The sequence below is a fragment of the Cyprinodon tularosa genome, unplaced genomic scaffold (genome assembly GCF_016077235.1).
Source record: "Cyprinodon tularosa strain WSP-4 unplaced genomic scaffold, ASM1607723v1 ctg145, whole genome shotgun sequence".
Taxonomy (NCBI): domain Eukaryota; kingdom Metazoa; phylum Chordata; class Actinopteri; order Cyprinodontiformes; family Cyprinodontidae; genus Cyprinodon; species Cyprinodon tularosa.
In genome coordinates this window covers 686580-700204 of record NW_024038276.1, presented here as the reverse complement: position 1 = coordinate 700204, position 13625 = coordinate 686580, and the positions used below count along the sequence as shown (strand labels likewise).

Genomic DNA, 13625 nt, shown 5'->3' with positions numbered 1-13625 from the left:
TTCCTGGATGGGAAGCAAAGCTTTTTCAAATGTGGAAACAAATTCTAGTGGATTGTTTTTAATTGTCCTTTTTGGAATATTGTCAGCAAAGAATGCTAAACTTTGATTATGACAGGTAGTTTTACCCTGTCACTCAAAATGATAGTGCATTACCCGAAAAGCATGTATTGGACTACCTAATGCAGAGAAAGGTGATACTCAAGGTTTGTTTGGAGAATTAATTAGGAAAAAAAAACAGTATACAATCGTTTTTTAATCAGATATGATAATGAGGGCATGTCAAAAACATAAGAATAAAGAAATGAAGAAGGCAAAATATTAGATGAAATAATATTGGAGCCAACAGCACATCTAGTCACATCCTCCCACTGTGTGCTCACAAAACCATCAATATCAGCAAGTATTCTATTTGAAAGCTTTATTAGCTAACAGCGTATGGAAATACAAGCCAGGTTTTTCCACACTTCAAACAGGTTCTAAATTAGTTTATCATATCATGGCATTTATCAGGTTATTAAAAAACAACTGCAGATTTTTCCTAATAGATGTTGCAAAAGTTGACCAATTAGTACAGAAGTCCATGTCTGCTGTTGCTTAATTTAGCCCATCTGATGACTGATTCTGTGGGTGGTGCTTCGGTTTCGGGTGCTGTTCTTCTACTTTCCATGCTGTCAGACAACATTGGTAAATAGAATATTTTCTTAAGCTTTTAAGACAGATTTTAACCAAACTACAAACACAGCTAATCCTGTCTGAATGCAAAAAGACTTTTATGATCACAGAATCCCCTCCAAACAGCAACAAAGGATGTAAGACGTGTAAAAAGAAGAAATTTCCAGAGGTAAACTTCAAAGTATCAGTGCATTAACTTTTTTTTTCTGGATCTTTTCAGTTTAAAAACCTATAAGGTTAACATCTCTGTTTTGCTTGAGATGGTAGAAAAGGAAGGAGAAGCGCTGAAGGTTTTCAGAATATGTTGTAACATGAACATGTAGTCAGATGCTCTGATGTTCATCTGAATAGATGAACATCCTTCAATCCGAGCCATTTCATTGTAGCTCTGGCTGAATGATTAGGGCTGCTCTCCTGCTGAAAGGAGAACCTTCGCTGTCAATTTACCTGCAGCTTTTCAACAGGATTTCCCTGTATTTAGCTACATCCATCATCCCATCAACACTGTCCAGGTAAAAGGATGCTTATGGCAATCTGCAGTATTGCACTGAAAATAGATTTTCACCTCTAAGTAAAGAATTTCAATTACTGTAAGGCACACTGTTATGTGATCTGAGGTAGACAGCAAGCAGGATTTCATTCAACAGGGGCCTCTTTGTACATTATTAAATCTGTTTACAGATTCTGGCACCTTAGTAGTGGAAATCGTGCTCTATTCTTTCCATTTTCAGTCGATGGATTAAACTGTGCATTTTTTATGGTTTCATAAGCTTTGATTTTATTTTAGAAGCCAATCCTGCTTTAAACCTCATTCATAACATAATTCCTTACCAGTCTACTGTATTTTTTTGCTCTTCATCATACAGTTTTATGAATACAGTTTTATTTGTAGTAAGATTATTCTGCCTATAAGGAGACCCTATTCCATAATAAGATTAATTGGTTGGATGGGAGTTTATTTAGGGCTATAGGCATATAGAGAAAGCAGAAAATACTTCAAGCAATGTTTGATTTTTCTTTAATGTTCTATGTTTTCTTGATCCATAACATGATAATAAATATACCAAGTTTGTAGTTATTACTTAAATGTGCCAAATTTTAAAAGTGTCTATATTTTTGCAAGGCCTTGTGGTTTCTTTGAAAGCCCCAACAAACAGTCCATTTTGAAGGTTATGGGTCAGCTAGATCAAATTTGAGACTTACTGGGAAGTACAGCAGTAACACCCCGAACAAGATGGCTTCCAGTAGAATGAGACCAGATGTACGGATGCTCTGTGGAAAAGAGAGAAAAACAGGAAACATCAGAGTAATCGTTAAAAAAGCTCAATTTAAGAACTTTGCAGCACAGATGAAGTTTGAGACACTTAAGGTGTCTGTTTAGAAGGTTAGTCGCAGATTTACTTCCTGGCTTCTGTTGTTGCAGATTATATTTCTTTTATATTCACATTTGCTCATTTGTATGAATTTAATTATTTGTAAATACTACAACTTAATCCTTTAGCTGTGTTATCTAAAATCAAAACTTGTTCAGATTCAGTAACCGGACTGACAAAATAATTCCCTGATTCAAAGCAAACAACAGAGGGAAGTTAAGAATATATATTTATTCACAGTCTTGTGGGGTTTTTTTAAGGCACAATGCAAAAAACAGATATTTTATAATAGTGGTGATGAAAATCCCAAGGGATATTTCTTGTGATTTGAAAAATAAAACAAAACAGGAGATTCTACAGCAGCAAACATAGATAATCTTTAATTTGCTGACCTACAAAAGTTGCAACTTAGTCTTTCCCAAAGGCTGCAAACAGACAAGTTTCGCAACAATGATCCTTTATTACTTCATTTCTGTTGCCAAAGAGCATCTTAGGCAACAACTTGAAACAAGTCCCTATGTGCAGTGGAGGTTTAATATTTGAGGTTTAGAAAAATAATTGTAAACCATAAAGAACTTTATTTTCTTTACACTATGGATGAGGTAGTAAATATACTTGGAAAACTGTATCCGACTTATTTACATATAATTCTTTTTGCAGCATAACTCCACGATATAAAGTGTAATTAGCCCTTTTTGATTGCCTATAATGGGTTTTTGGCACTTAGGAGAGTGGGAGGTTGATGAACAGCGGAAGAAAGGCAATTTTAGAAAGTGTAATCAATACGAAGTTTTTCTCAACTGTATCTTAATAGCTGTTATCAAAGCATTCTCACTCTCAAATCTTTAAGGACCTGTCCTCTGCAACTTTAAGATGTGCACCTGCCCTTCACACTTGGATTTAGCCGCAGACACACTAACCCTAACCCTTCTAAAGGTTCTAAGGACTTTCGCCTCCAAGAACCAGATTTGAAGGCCCTTGCTTTATCCAATTTCAGTTATTTATAATGATATATTTAGGGAGAAAATATTAATAAAAATTCTACACTGGAATAACGATCTAGAAATAACTAAACATCTCTCAAATTAAGTGCATTTACCCTTAATTTGAGTAGGTAAATGACACGATTTGCCACTGAAATTAATATTTTTACTCTTAAAATAAGATATTCTGATAATATGCACTTGAAATAAGACAATGCAATGTAAATAGTCTTTTTCCGTTGGCAAAACGTCTCTTTTACCTGCTCAATTCAACAATAAATGCACTTATTAAAAAAAAAAAAAAAAAAAGACTTATCTAGATTTAGATTTTTTCCATTTCACTTAAAGGTTCAGAAGTCTCCTGTGCAAAAAGAAAAAATGGATGAGTGCCTTTTTTGGTCAGAAATGAAAGGAGAAAAGATACAGTATAAAATGATCTAAAATGTTTGGTACAAGCAAAATGTTTGGTGTTGTTATGCAATATGTTCAAGAAAAAAACTCAAGGACAACATTTATGTGAAGACTAAAGCATTCATTCACATAGCAAGATATATGGTTCATTCATTCAACAGTTGAATTGGATTGGATATCGACTGATACCCTCAGCCTAGGTATCGTTAATCGGATTGGATTGAAAAAAAAAAACAGATCAATACATCTCTAATGCCAGATACCTTAATATATATATATTAAGCATTTGAAATATATCAGTTCTTTTTTTTTTTCTTTTTTTTCGACCTGCAGGCAGATTTTAACCCCAAATATGATGCATGTGGAAAAACATTTGGACACCATGGTTCCACATATAATGAAACAAAGTGGCTAATTGGCATATCAAAGCTTAACAAAACTGCACATAGTTGTAGACACAAAGTTTGATCTTTTCTTTCTTCTAAACAACCTGATTTAATGCATTTGCAACAGATGACATTACTGGACTGAACAAAAGAGTCACTTTAGGAATCAAAGCAAACCTCTAGCACTCTTTCTTAATGCCCTCCCTTTTCCGCTCACCTTGTTTCTCCTGAAACGGTAGACCAGGAGCATGCTTGCGAGGTCCAGCATCATGCACAGACCCTGGAAGGAGGCCACGGAGAGCCGCAGACCGCCGTCCTCCTGCACCAAGCAGGGCGTGTCGTCCTGGCAGTATGGGCAGCCCTCCCTGCATGGCAGGCACTTGTTGGACACGTCAGAGGTCTCATCTCTGTAAGAGCTTTGCTCCCTGTCTGAGGATGTAGGGATTCATTAGTGATGTTGTATGAATGGCACATAATGATCTTGAGTCTTAATGGAGGAAAGCATTATGAAATGCTCATATCTTAAAGCATCTCAATGCTAATATACTGTGGGGTTTTGTAGGATTATAATTCATTGATTCACATTCCACTGTGGCTTCTTATAACTGCTCAGTTTGTCAGTTCTGGAGATAAAAGATCATTAGTCAAATAAATCCCAAGGCCTTGGGTGATGATTAAAGAGTTCAGCTTTTAATTAAGCAGACGAGGTAACAATGAATAAAAGGAGGATACAATACTACAACACTGTCCCCTTTATCCTTCTCCCTTTAATACGTTTTCCTAAATCAAGATGCTGCATTTATTCATACTACAGTCACTACTATCTGCAAACAATGAAGTTACATTGAATAAGTTTTAATTTATATATTGCATTTAACATCATGTCAATTTAAGGCACTTTACAGACTTTCAGTTCAGATTTTTTTTTTAAATAACATTCAGAGAACCAGTAGAAGGATAAAATTGATCGCAGTTCTGAACCTCCCAAAGCACAATACCTGATGGGAAATATTCCATGAGAATGTGCTACATCTGCAGAGGCAATCGCTTTACTTGGTTCTGATGTAAAAAAAAAAAACTATTTAACAAAATTTTTTTTTTTTTTTTGACTAGTTTAGTTAAGGGGAGCAGCAGCTTTTCTTTATGAAAAGCAGGCTCTATTATTTCTGTCAATAATCCAGATTGTTTATCTTTAGTCTCTATTCTTTATAGAGTCAGTTTTATTTGTGCCAAATAGGTGCGTCAAATAGGGCATCGATACCATTTTAGAGCCAAAAGTTTATTCAACTATTGTCACCCATTCCAGGTAGGCAATAAAAAGTTCTCCTGGATTCCCTTTGTATTAGTCTTTTTCCTGCTTCACAAAGGTAGTCAGCAGCTTGACAAAGCCATGATGGCAATTATTTTACATCCAAGTAGTATGCAGTTCTTCATATATACACACACATATCAATTTCAAACAGATGGTATTAATATGGTATCGGTATTGGGGCCAAAAAAATGGCATCGGCGCAACACTAGTTTCAAGGCAGAAAAATATCATCCTTATTATCTTCTAAATTTTAGAGATTTTTTAAATTGAATAGATTGTTTAAAGCCTCCGATTTTCTTCTCCAAACCAATTCTCAGTGATGCATGGTCTGTGGTGTTTTAAAGGAAAGATAAAATACCTTTCAAAGGAAAACAAACAATCAAAGCATCCAGCATATATATATATATATATATATATATATATGATTTTACTGTTGTTTATAATGGTACTTATCGATTCTTATTAACTTACAAACAAGATGTTGTTTATTGCACAGACAGTGACCAGCGTGATGAAAAGAAGTAATTTTAGTAAATGCCAAAGTAATGTCTGAACAAAAAGCACAGTTCAGAAGGAAAATCCCAGGGATAACACGAGATGAGGAGGAACCACGAAAAACATAAAGAAAAAAAGTGAGTAACTCTAACAATTAGCATGCACTTTTTTTCCTGAAAAAAAAATGATATAGATGACTGAGAATCAACTCAGGGATAAGTTCAAGTAAATTCATGACATGTGAAAAAACAATAAATTACAGCAAAACCAAGTTCTTTAATATAAAGCTCTGCTCAAACAGGCTGCAGAACTCACCTTTGTGCATCAATATTTTAAATGAACTCTAACCTACAAGACATTGCCAAGAAAGATCCAAAAAAGGTAATCTATAGGGACCCTGGGTTTCTTTCAGCTTGTTGCCAGGGAACAACATAAAAACTCCTTCCTCTTTGATCTATCTTTTTCTTTCACAAAGAACAAACTCAGGTTACAGGCAGGAAAATCAGAGGTGCCACAAGCTGCATTTTCTTAAGAGGTAGTCTGCTCAGGGTTTGAAAAAAAGAGTATCTTCCCACACCGAACCTCTTAACTGCAGGACTCATCACAAGGCATTATAATAAAGCTCCAGCTTAGTATATTGACCTCCAGGGGGAACGCATGTTGGAGCTGGGATTGAGATGGGATCAAAACCGCCTGATTATTTGTTCCTCATCAAGGGAAGCCTTTCTGCCCAAGCACACAGCCCTGCTTCCAGTCAGCTTCTCAGAATAATAATGCACAAATGCAAATCATGAATCAGAAAAAAAAAAATGGAAACTCACCAAAAGATGAGACCAAAACCAGAACTACATGGAAAATAGGTACGGTAGGTTGAAATTAACAAAAACAGGTGTAGATCATGACATATACCTTCCCTTAAGGACAGTTACCGGATGCCCCAAAGAATCAAAGGAAATAAAGACAGCGTGAATCAGGAGGGCAGAGATGGAAGGACAAGAAAACAAAACAAGATCCCAGAGGTACGGCAGGAAAAAGAGGTTTTCCCTCAGAGCATAGAGTCCTGGAGGTCAGCAGCATTAGCAGATGTTTATGATTCTTTTTCAGGAGACTGTTATCCAGAACCCTGGTAATGGAAACCTACAAAGGAGCTCTTAGGATCATAATTTGTAAAGGAGCTTAGAAAGAGGCTAAGCTGGACACAATCGTCAGAGAACTCAGAGACTGGAGCACAAGACAGATCCACCTAAGGTAAGCACTCCTGTCAAAAAACTCTGGAGCTGGAACCTGGCATGAAGCTGGCTGTTTTTCTGGTGTAAGTGAGCTTCCTGTCACAGAGAGGATCTTTGCTGGTGGCTGGGCCCAGCGGTGTTGCTGCAAACCTGTAAAAATTTCTATTTCAAGATGGCTAGCCTCTATATAAGGAAATTAAGTGTCATCTCTCTTTGCCAGATGATTACCACCAATGACATTCCAGCCAATGACCTAAACCAGGAATATCCTTGTGGTTGAATTTGTCTTCTTGTGAATCTCTTTTATTGTGGACTTTTTATTGGACAACTATAGTGAAACTCTGTTTGTTCCCCATCTTCATGAAAAAGGTCTCAACTGTGTGCAGCAGTTCTCAGTCTTCATCACCTGCTTGCTCTCCAGCACGACGTCTCTGGCAAGTACCAACGCTCTTGGATCTCAGTCACATTCTTCTGGAACTTTGGGGTTCAGTCTGCAAAGCATGCTGAATCAAACCCCCACAAATCCATGCTATGTCCCCTTCAACCCTCGTGTCAGCAAATCAATCAGTCATCAGTTGTCATCAACCAACTCCTTCCTGATCAGTCTACTTTCTCCCATCAGACTAACCAGAAAGTTCTACTAGCTTCCTGCAGTTCTCTGCTTCCAGATTTTTGTTGATTTTTGCAAATAAAGCATTAAAGTTCCCTGGTTCTCTGTGTGATTCGCATGTGGGTTAAAAAACTACAAACCAACATGACATGGTGTGCTTATCAAAAAAAATTAAAGTGCTGCATGCATTTGGATTCAGCCCTTTTTGCTCTGGTACCCCTATATAAAATACCTACGGAGAAGACAGAATTGCTTTACTGGTCATATTGACATAAAAACACATAAAAATGCATGAAGATTTTGGCTTCAACATGAAAAGTTGAATACTTTGTCCGAATTCGATCAAGAACTTTGAAGTTTGTCAGCAGTAGAGGCTGTACACACTTCAGAGGCTGTATACATTTCAGTTGAAACTGGCAGCTGTATTCCTTTTGTGTAAACGATACCATCAGGATCTTTTATAGCTATGGTGTGTAGAAATTACACAATGCCGTTTTTTATAATACAACAAAATGTGTAACCTACTTTTAAAGCCATTGAGCGCCACCCGGCTCGGATGGTAAAATCCTTTCCTACACTGGCACTTGTATTTGTCCAGCACAAATCCATGGCCGCCGATGGGAGTGCACTGAAAGAATAAAGACAGAGAAAAACAAAGGATGAAAATGAGCACGGCTGTCTTTGGAGATCAGGAATAGGCGCATCACTGTAGGGAGTCGGAAGAGGGTAAGATTGGGACAATGTTTACAGATCTGGCTTTCTAATAAGGTAGATTCATGCTCTAATGCAGCAATACTTCCTCTGTAAAGCAGCCATGAGCTAAATTTTATCTGCTAAAGGAATGACAGTGGTTTGGATGTCTGTGTGCTCTGGCTCTCCCCTTTTAAGGGTTAAGATGTACGAAAAAATTTACCTCAATAAGTCAGTCCTCTATATTCCAGAACAAGGAAAGAGATGCATAAAAGTTCTATTTATGGAGGTAAATTTCTTCCATGTGAAAAAACTAGATACAGCAAACAAGTACAGATACTGATAAAGCTGTCTTTAAAAGGCAAAGACTGTTGATAGCAGATAAATTATCGTTCAAAAGTTTAGATATGTTGCATGTGTTGCATTTTCTTAGCCTTAATTCTTCTTCTTATGCACACTGCTAACTCAAGCGCTAATGTAAAGTGCACCAAGAAATCTACGCTGACCAGTGAGAAACAAAAACAAAGATAAAAAGTGTATTATTGTCTGATCAGTGACATATTTTGCAGCTGTTCTGCATGTCCAACAAAAGAGTATTCACAACCTGTACTCCATAAAGCAAAGGGTAAGACCATGGGATACAGCGAGCAGATTCTCATTTCTAACAAAGTCATGCTGTCACATCCTGTGGTTGTGGAAAAGATATTGCAGGTGATCAGCTGAGTGTTCTAGTTATTGGTGTACATCAAGCAAAGAAAATATAATTGGGGTTACCTATTAAATCCAGAGGGATTTAGAGCTAATGCCTGATTTTAAAAAATACAACAAAAATAACTGCCCCCCAGTAATCAGGTCTTAATGCAAACTTTTGGTACCTACAGTATGGAAGCTCATGAATAAATTTTCATCTAAATCAAAGATTTTACTCTTGATTTATTTTTGATAAAACAATGCAAATCTCACATTTTTAAGCCTTAGGCTCAGGCCTGTTGGTGAGGCTATTCAAGCTTGAGGTTTACAAAAAAATGATGTGAAGAAAAATGTTGAGCAACTTTTCTGGCAGTTGCACAAAAGTTTGGTAAATTAGAGTAGAAAACAAAAGAATAACTGACCATGGAGTTAGAATGATTGAAGGTCTTAATGAGTTATTTCTTAGCCTGTTCCAAATTGATGGGGCTGCAGGATGAGTCATGATGTTCTAGTTTTGATCTGAATTCAGCAACATTATGAGTCCAAAGCATGAGATCAGCTTATTCACTGAATATTCTGCAAAACCAGGTTATTCCATCAGCAAATGTCTTCACTGACATGACAAACATATTCTTAAACAAAAATGCAAGAGTGGCTCAAGAAGCAAGAGATACAATTTAAACATGGTTTAGCCACTACGGATTCCAGACCTTAACCCCATGGTATTTTTAGAGGGGAATTTGCAGAACGGTCTGTTTCTTCCATCAATTCTACAAGATTTTGATGGGAAACAGATGTAAGTGTGGAAGGAAATCAATGATGTGAAAAAGCAGAAGCTTATCAAAATGACTGCAGGGCAAAACCGGGCCATCATTTAAGCTGAAGGCAGTCCAGTGAGATATTAGAGTGCGTTTTATTTTTTTCTGGATGTCTTTCTCACCAACAGCATCATCCTTGAGTATGGAGCAAAGAATATGTAATTTTGGCTTTAATAAAATGCTGTATCAACAGAAGCTCTGTTTCTTGCATGTTATGAATGTGACACATATCATCAATTCACTAAGGCTGTGAGGTGACGATAGAGACCAATGACCATCATTGTATAGAAAAGAGAAAACTAGCCACTGAAAGTTGCATATTTTCACCTTTTGTTATGCATTTTAGCACTGAGAGAGAAATGTACACTCTCTGTGGAGAAAGAGCACCTTTATATTATAAGTGCTGCAGTTCATTTCCTGCATTTTTTTCTATTTCTAAGGGACAGACTTGTTGCAAATTACATCCCTACTAGATCTGATGATAGAAATTAAAAGTATACATGAACAAGTGCGAGACGATGCAGCACCCTGAGGGTGGGCTGAAGAGTCTATATTGTTTGAAGGAAAATGTGTCACTACTATTTTCATTTCTGAAAATCCAAATATATTGATACACATAAAGCTAGTTTTATCTCTCTCTCCTTTTTGTCATTGCTTCTATGCCTCCTTCTTGCCACAGTTACTGCAGACTTTTTGGCAAGAGAGTTTTCACCTAACTTTCAAACATGTTACATACAGGAAGAAAATACACAAGCATCCATTTCAGGTATAATTAGGCATATAATTGGGGGTGAGTAATCCTATTAGTATTTTTAACATTCTAATGATGCATGGTTGTACTTGCCCATCATGAGCAGCTAATGTTTTTCTAAAGAAGTTTAAAAAATGTTAGGATAATTATCATTGATGATGTTTGAGTTAATTACACCTAATATTAGCTGCCTGTTGTGTGTCAGAACTGATGTTTTCAACCAATAGTTTATCTAATTAAGACAGTTCCTCTGTCTGGATATACAGTTATAATCTTCATTCTGTACGTAGCAAATATTTGGGAATGGAATGGGAGTGATGTCCTTCAGCTAAGAACAAAGTGTAATATTTTGATAAGGCTGGAGCCATGAATATCTCCTCATCTGCTGACTTGTATGATGTAAAATGTGATTATGTGGCAGACGGGAATTGTATAAAATAACACTTTAACTGTTAATCAGGGCCACTTCCCGGGAAGTGAGCTCAAGGGTGAGTAGCTGCCTTCTGTAACTCAAAGCAACTTCTCTGATCTGAGTAAGATTACAATTTCTATCAAAATCTGTTGTCATGTCTCATGGTTATTTAATACATATAAGTTATGAAGCGTTTTTTATAGAGTTTATCCCGAGTGATCTCTTTTCCGGAAAAAGAACCGGAGAGAGAGAAAGCTTTAAGGTGCAGACACAGAGCCTATCTTTAACAATATCCATATTACTGGTTTGTATCTACTTGTATTTAAGTGTTAAGCCATCAACATTCAGATAGCTTAGTATACAATATACACTATATTGCCAAAAGTATTTGCTCACCTGCCTTGACTCACATATGAGCTTAAGTGACATCCCGTTCCTAATCCATAGGGTTCAATATGACGTCGGTCCACCCTTTGCAGCTAGAACAGCTTCAACTCTTCTGGGAAGGCTGTCCACAAGGTTTAGGAGTGTGTTTATGGGAATTTTTGACCATTCTTCCAGAAGCGCATTTGTGAGGTCGCACACTGATGTTGGACGAGAAGGCCTGGCTCTCAGTCTCCGCTCTAATTCATCCCAAAGGTGTTCTATCGGGTTGAGGTCAGGACTCTGTGCAGGCCAGTCAAGTTCATCCACACCAGACTCTGTCATCCATGTCTTTATGGACCTTGCTTTGTGCACTGGTGCACAGTCATGTTGGAAGAGGAAGGGGCCAGCTCCAAACTGTTCCCACAAAGTTGGGAGCATGGAATTGTCCAAAATGTCTTGGTATGCTGAAGCATTCAGAGTTCCTTTCACTGGAACTAAGGGGCCAAGCCCAGCTCCTGAAAAACAACCCCACACCATAATCCCCCCTCCACCAAACTTTACACTTGGCACAATGCAGTCAGACAAGTACCGTTCTCCTGGCAACCGCCAAACCCAGACCCGTCCATCAGATTGCCAGATGGAGAAGCGCGATTCGTCACTCCAGAGAACGCGTCTCCACTGCTCTAGAGTCCAGTGGCGGCGTGCTTTACACCACCGCATCCGACGCTTTGCATTGCACTTGGTGATGTATGGCTTGGATGCAGCTGCTCGACCATGGAAACCCATTCCATGAAGCTCTCTGCGCACTGTTCTTGAGCTAATCTGAAGGCCACATGAAGTTTGGAGGTCTGTAGTGATTGACTCTGCAGAAAGTTGGCGACCTCTTCGCACTATGCGCTTCAGCATCCGCTGACCCCGCTCCGTCAGTTTACGTGGCCTACCACTTCGTGGCTGAGTTGCTGTCGTTCCCAAACACTTCCATTTTCTTATAATACAGCTGACAGTTGACTGTGGAATATTTAGGAGCGAGGAAATTTCACGACTGGATTTGTTGCACAGGTGGCATCCTATCACAGTTCCACGCTGGAATTCACTGAGCTCCTGAGAGCGACCCATTCTTTCACAAATGTTTGTAAAAACAGTCTGCATGCCTAGGTGCTTGAATTTATACACCTGTGGCCATGGAAGTGATTGGAACACCTGATTCCAATAATTTGGATGGGTGAGCAAATACTTTTGGCAATATAGTGTATATATATATATGATTTGGACAACTCCAGTTTTTAAACTTGTCAAAAAAAAGAGAAGAAAAGAAAAAAGAAAAAAAGAAACTATTTGTAGTTCTGTCTTTTTTAGAAAACCTAATAATTGCTCTCTATGAGGTGAATTATTTTAACATGAAGGTGTTTTCTTTTGCAGGTCATAGTTTTTCCAAATACAAGTGATAGAAAAACTGAACTCTGAATCCTGATTTGTCCATTATTGGCAATACAAATGGCTGGACATGTACGTCATTAGTGAAGGGTAGGATATACCCAAAGCAGACCAGCAGTCTGTTACAGCCAACATTGTTCAAAATGTGAATAGTCCCACGCATTCTCATCTTCATACTTTGGATCTTGTGCTGACATACGGCATAGAATGTGAAGAAATAACAGTATTTCCTCACAACCCTGTCCTCTCTGACCACTTTCTAATAACCTTCAGGATTACTTTAACAGAGTTCTCCTCCCCCAAAAGAAGGTTCAATTTTAGTAGATCTTTATCAGATAGTGCAGTTATAAATTTTAAAGAATCTGCTTCACTTTCTCTCTGCTCTGTGTCACTGAGCAGTGCTGCAGAGTGCAAAAGCTTAGCTTATTCCCCTTCACAGGTTGATGATTTTGTTGAGGGGGTTGCTAGTTCTCTGCGTATTGCCTTAGACAGCGCAGCTCCTTTGAAAATGAAAACCGTTAAAAATAGAAAGCTTGCTCCTTGGTTTAATGCAGAGCTGCGTACTTTGAAGCAAAATGCTAGGAAACTGGAGAGAAAATATCGCTCCACAGGCCTGCGAGAGTCCTTCCTAGTCTGGAAAAATGGTTTACTGCTGTATAAGAGGACCCTTTGTAAAGCAAGAGCAGCATACTTCTCCTCATTAATAGAGGAGAATAAGAATAATCCTAGATTTCTTTTTAATACAGTTGCCAAACTCACCCAGAGCCATAGCTCTGTTGAACCGTCCATTCCACCTGCTCTTAGCAGCAATGATTTTATGGGATTCTTTATAAATAAGATTGATCTTATTAAAAATAAGATCATAAGCACTCCTCTATCCGCGATTGTACCTGAGGTAGTCATGGAATCTGAACCGGGTTTAGACTGCTTTGATCCAGTTGAACTCTCTGAATTAGCAAAATTATTGTCTTCATCTAAGCCTTCAACTTGTAT

At 37.8% G+C, this 13625-nt stretch overlaps 1 protein-coding gene across 1 annotated transcript in view; it reads right to left on the bottom strand.

Moving 5' to 3' along the window:
• gpr158b (G protein-coupled receptor 158b) overlaps positions 1–13625 on the bottom strand; it is a 120213-nt gene that overhangs the window by 55827 nt on the left and 50761 nt on the right. The window contains exons 3-5 of the mRNA XM_038278866.1: positions 7997–8099; positions 4043–4254; positions 1876–1944 (exon numbers count right to left, since the gene is read on the bottom strand). Of these exons, the coding sequence (XP_038134794.1) occupies positions 1876–1944; positions 4043–4254; positions 7997–8099 (384 nt within the window). The remainder of the gene's footprint in view (positions 1–1875; positions 1945–4042; positions 4255–7996; positions 8100–13625) is intronic.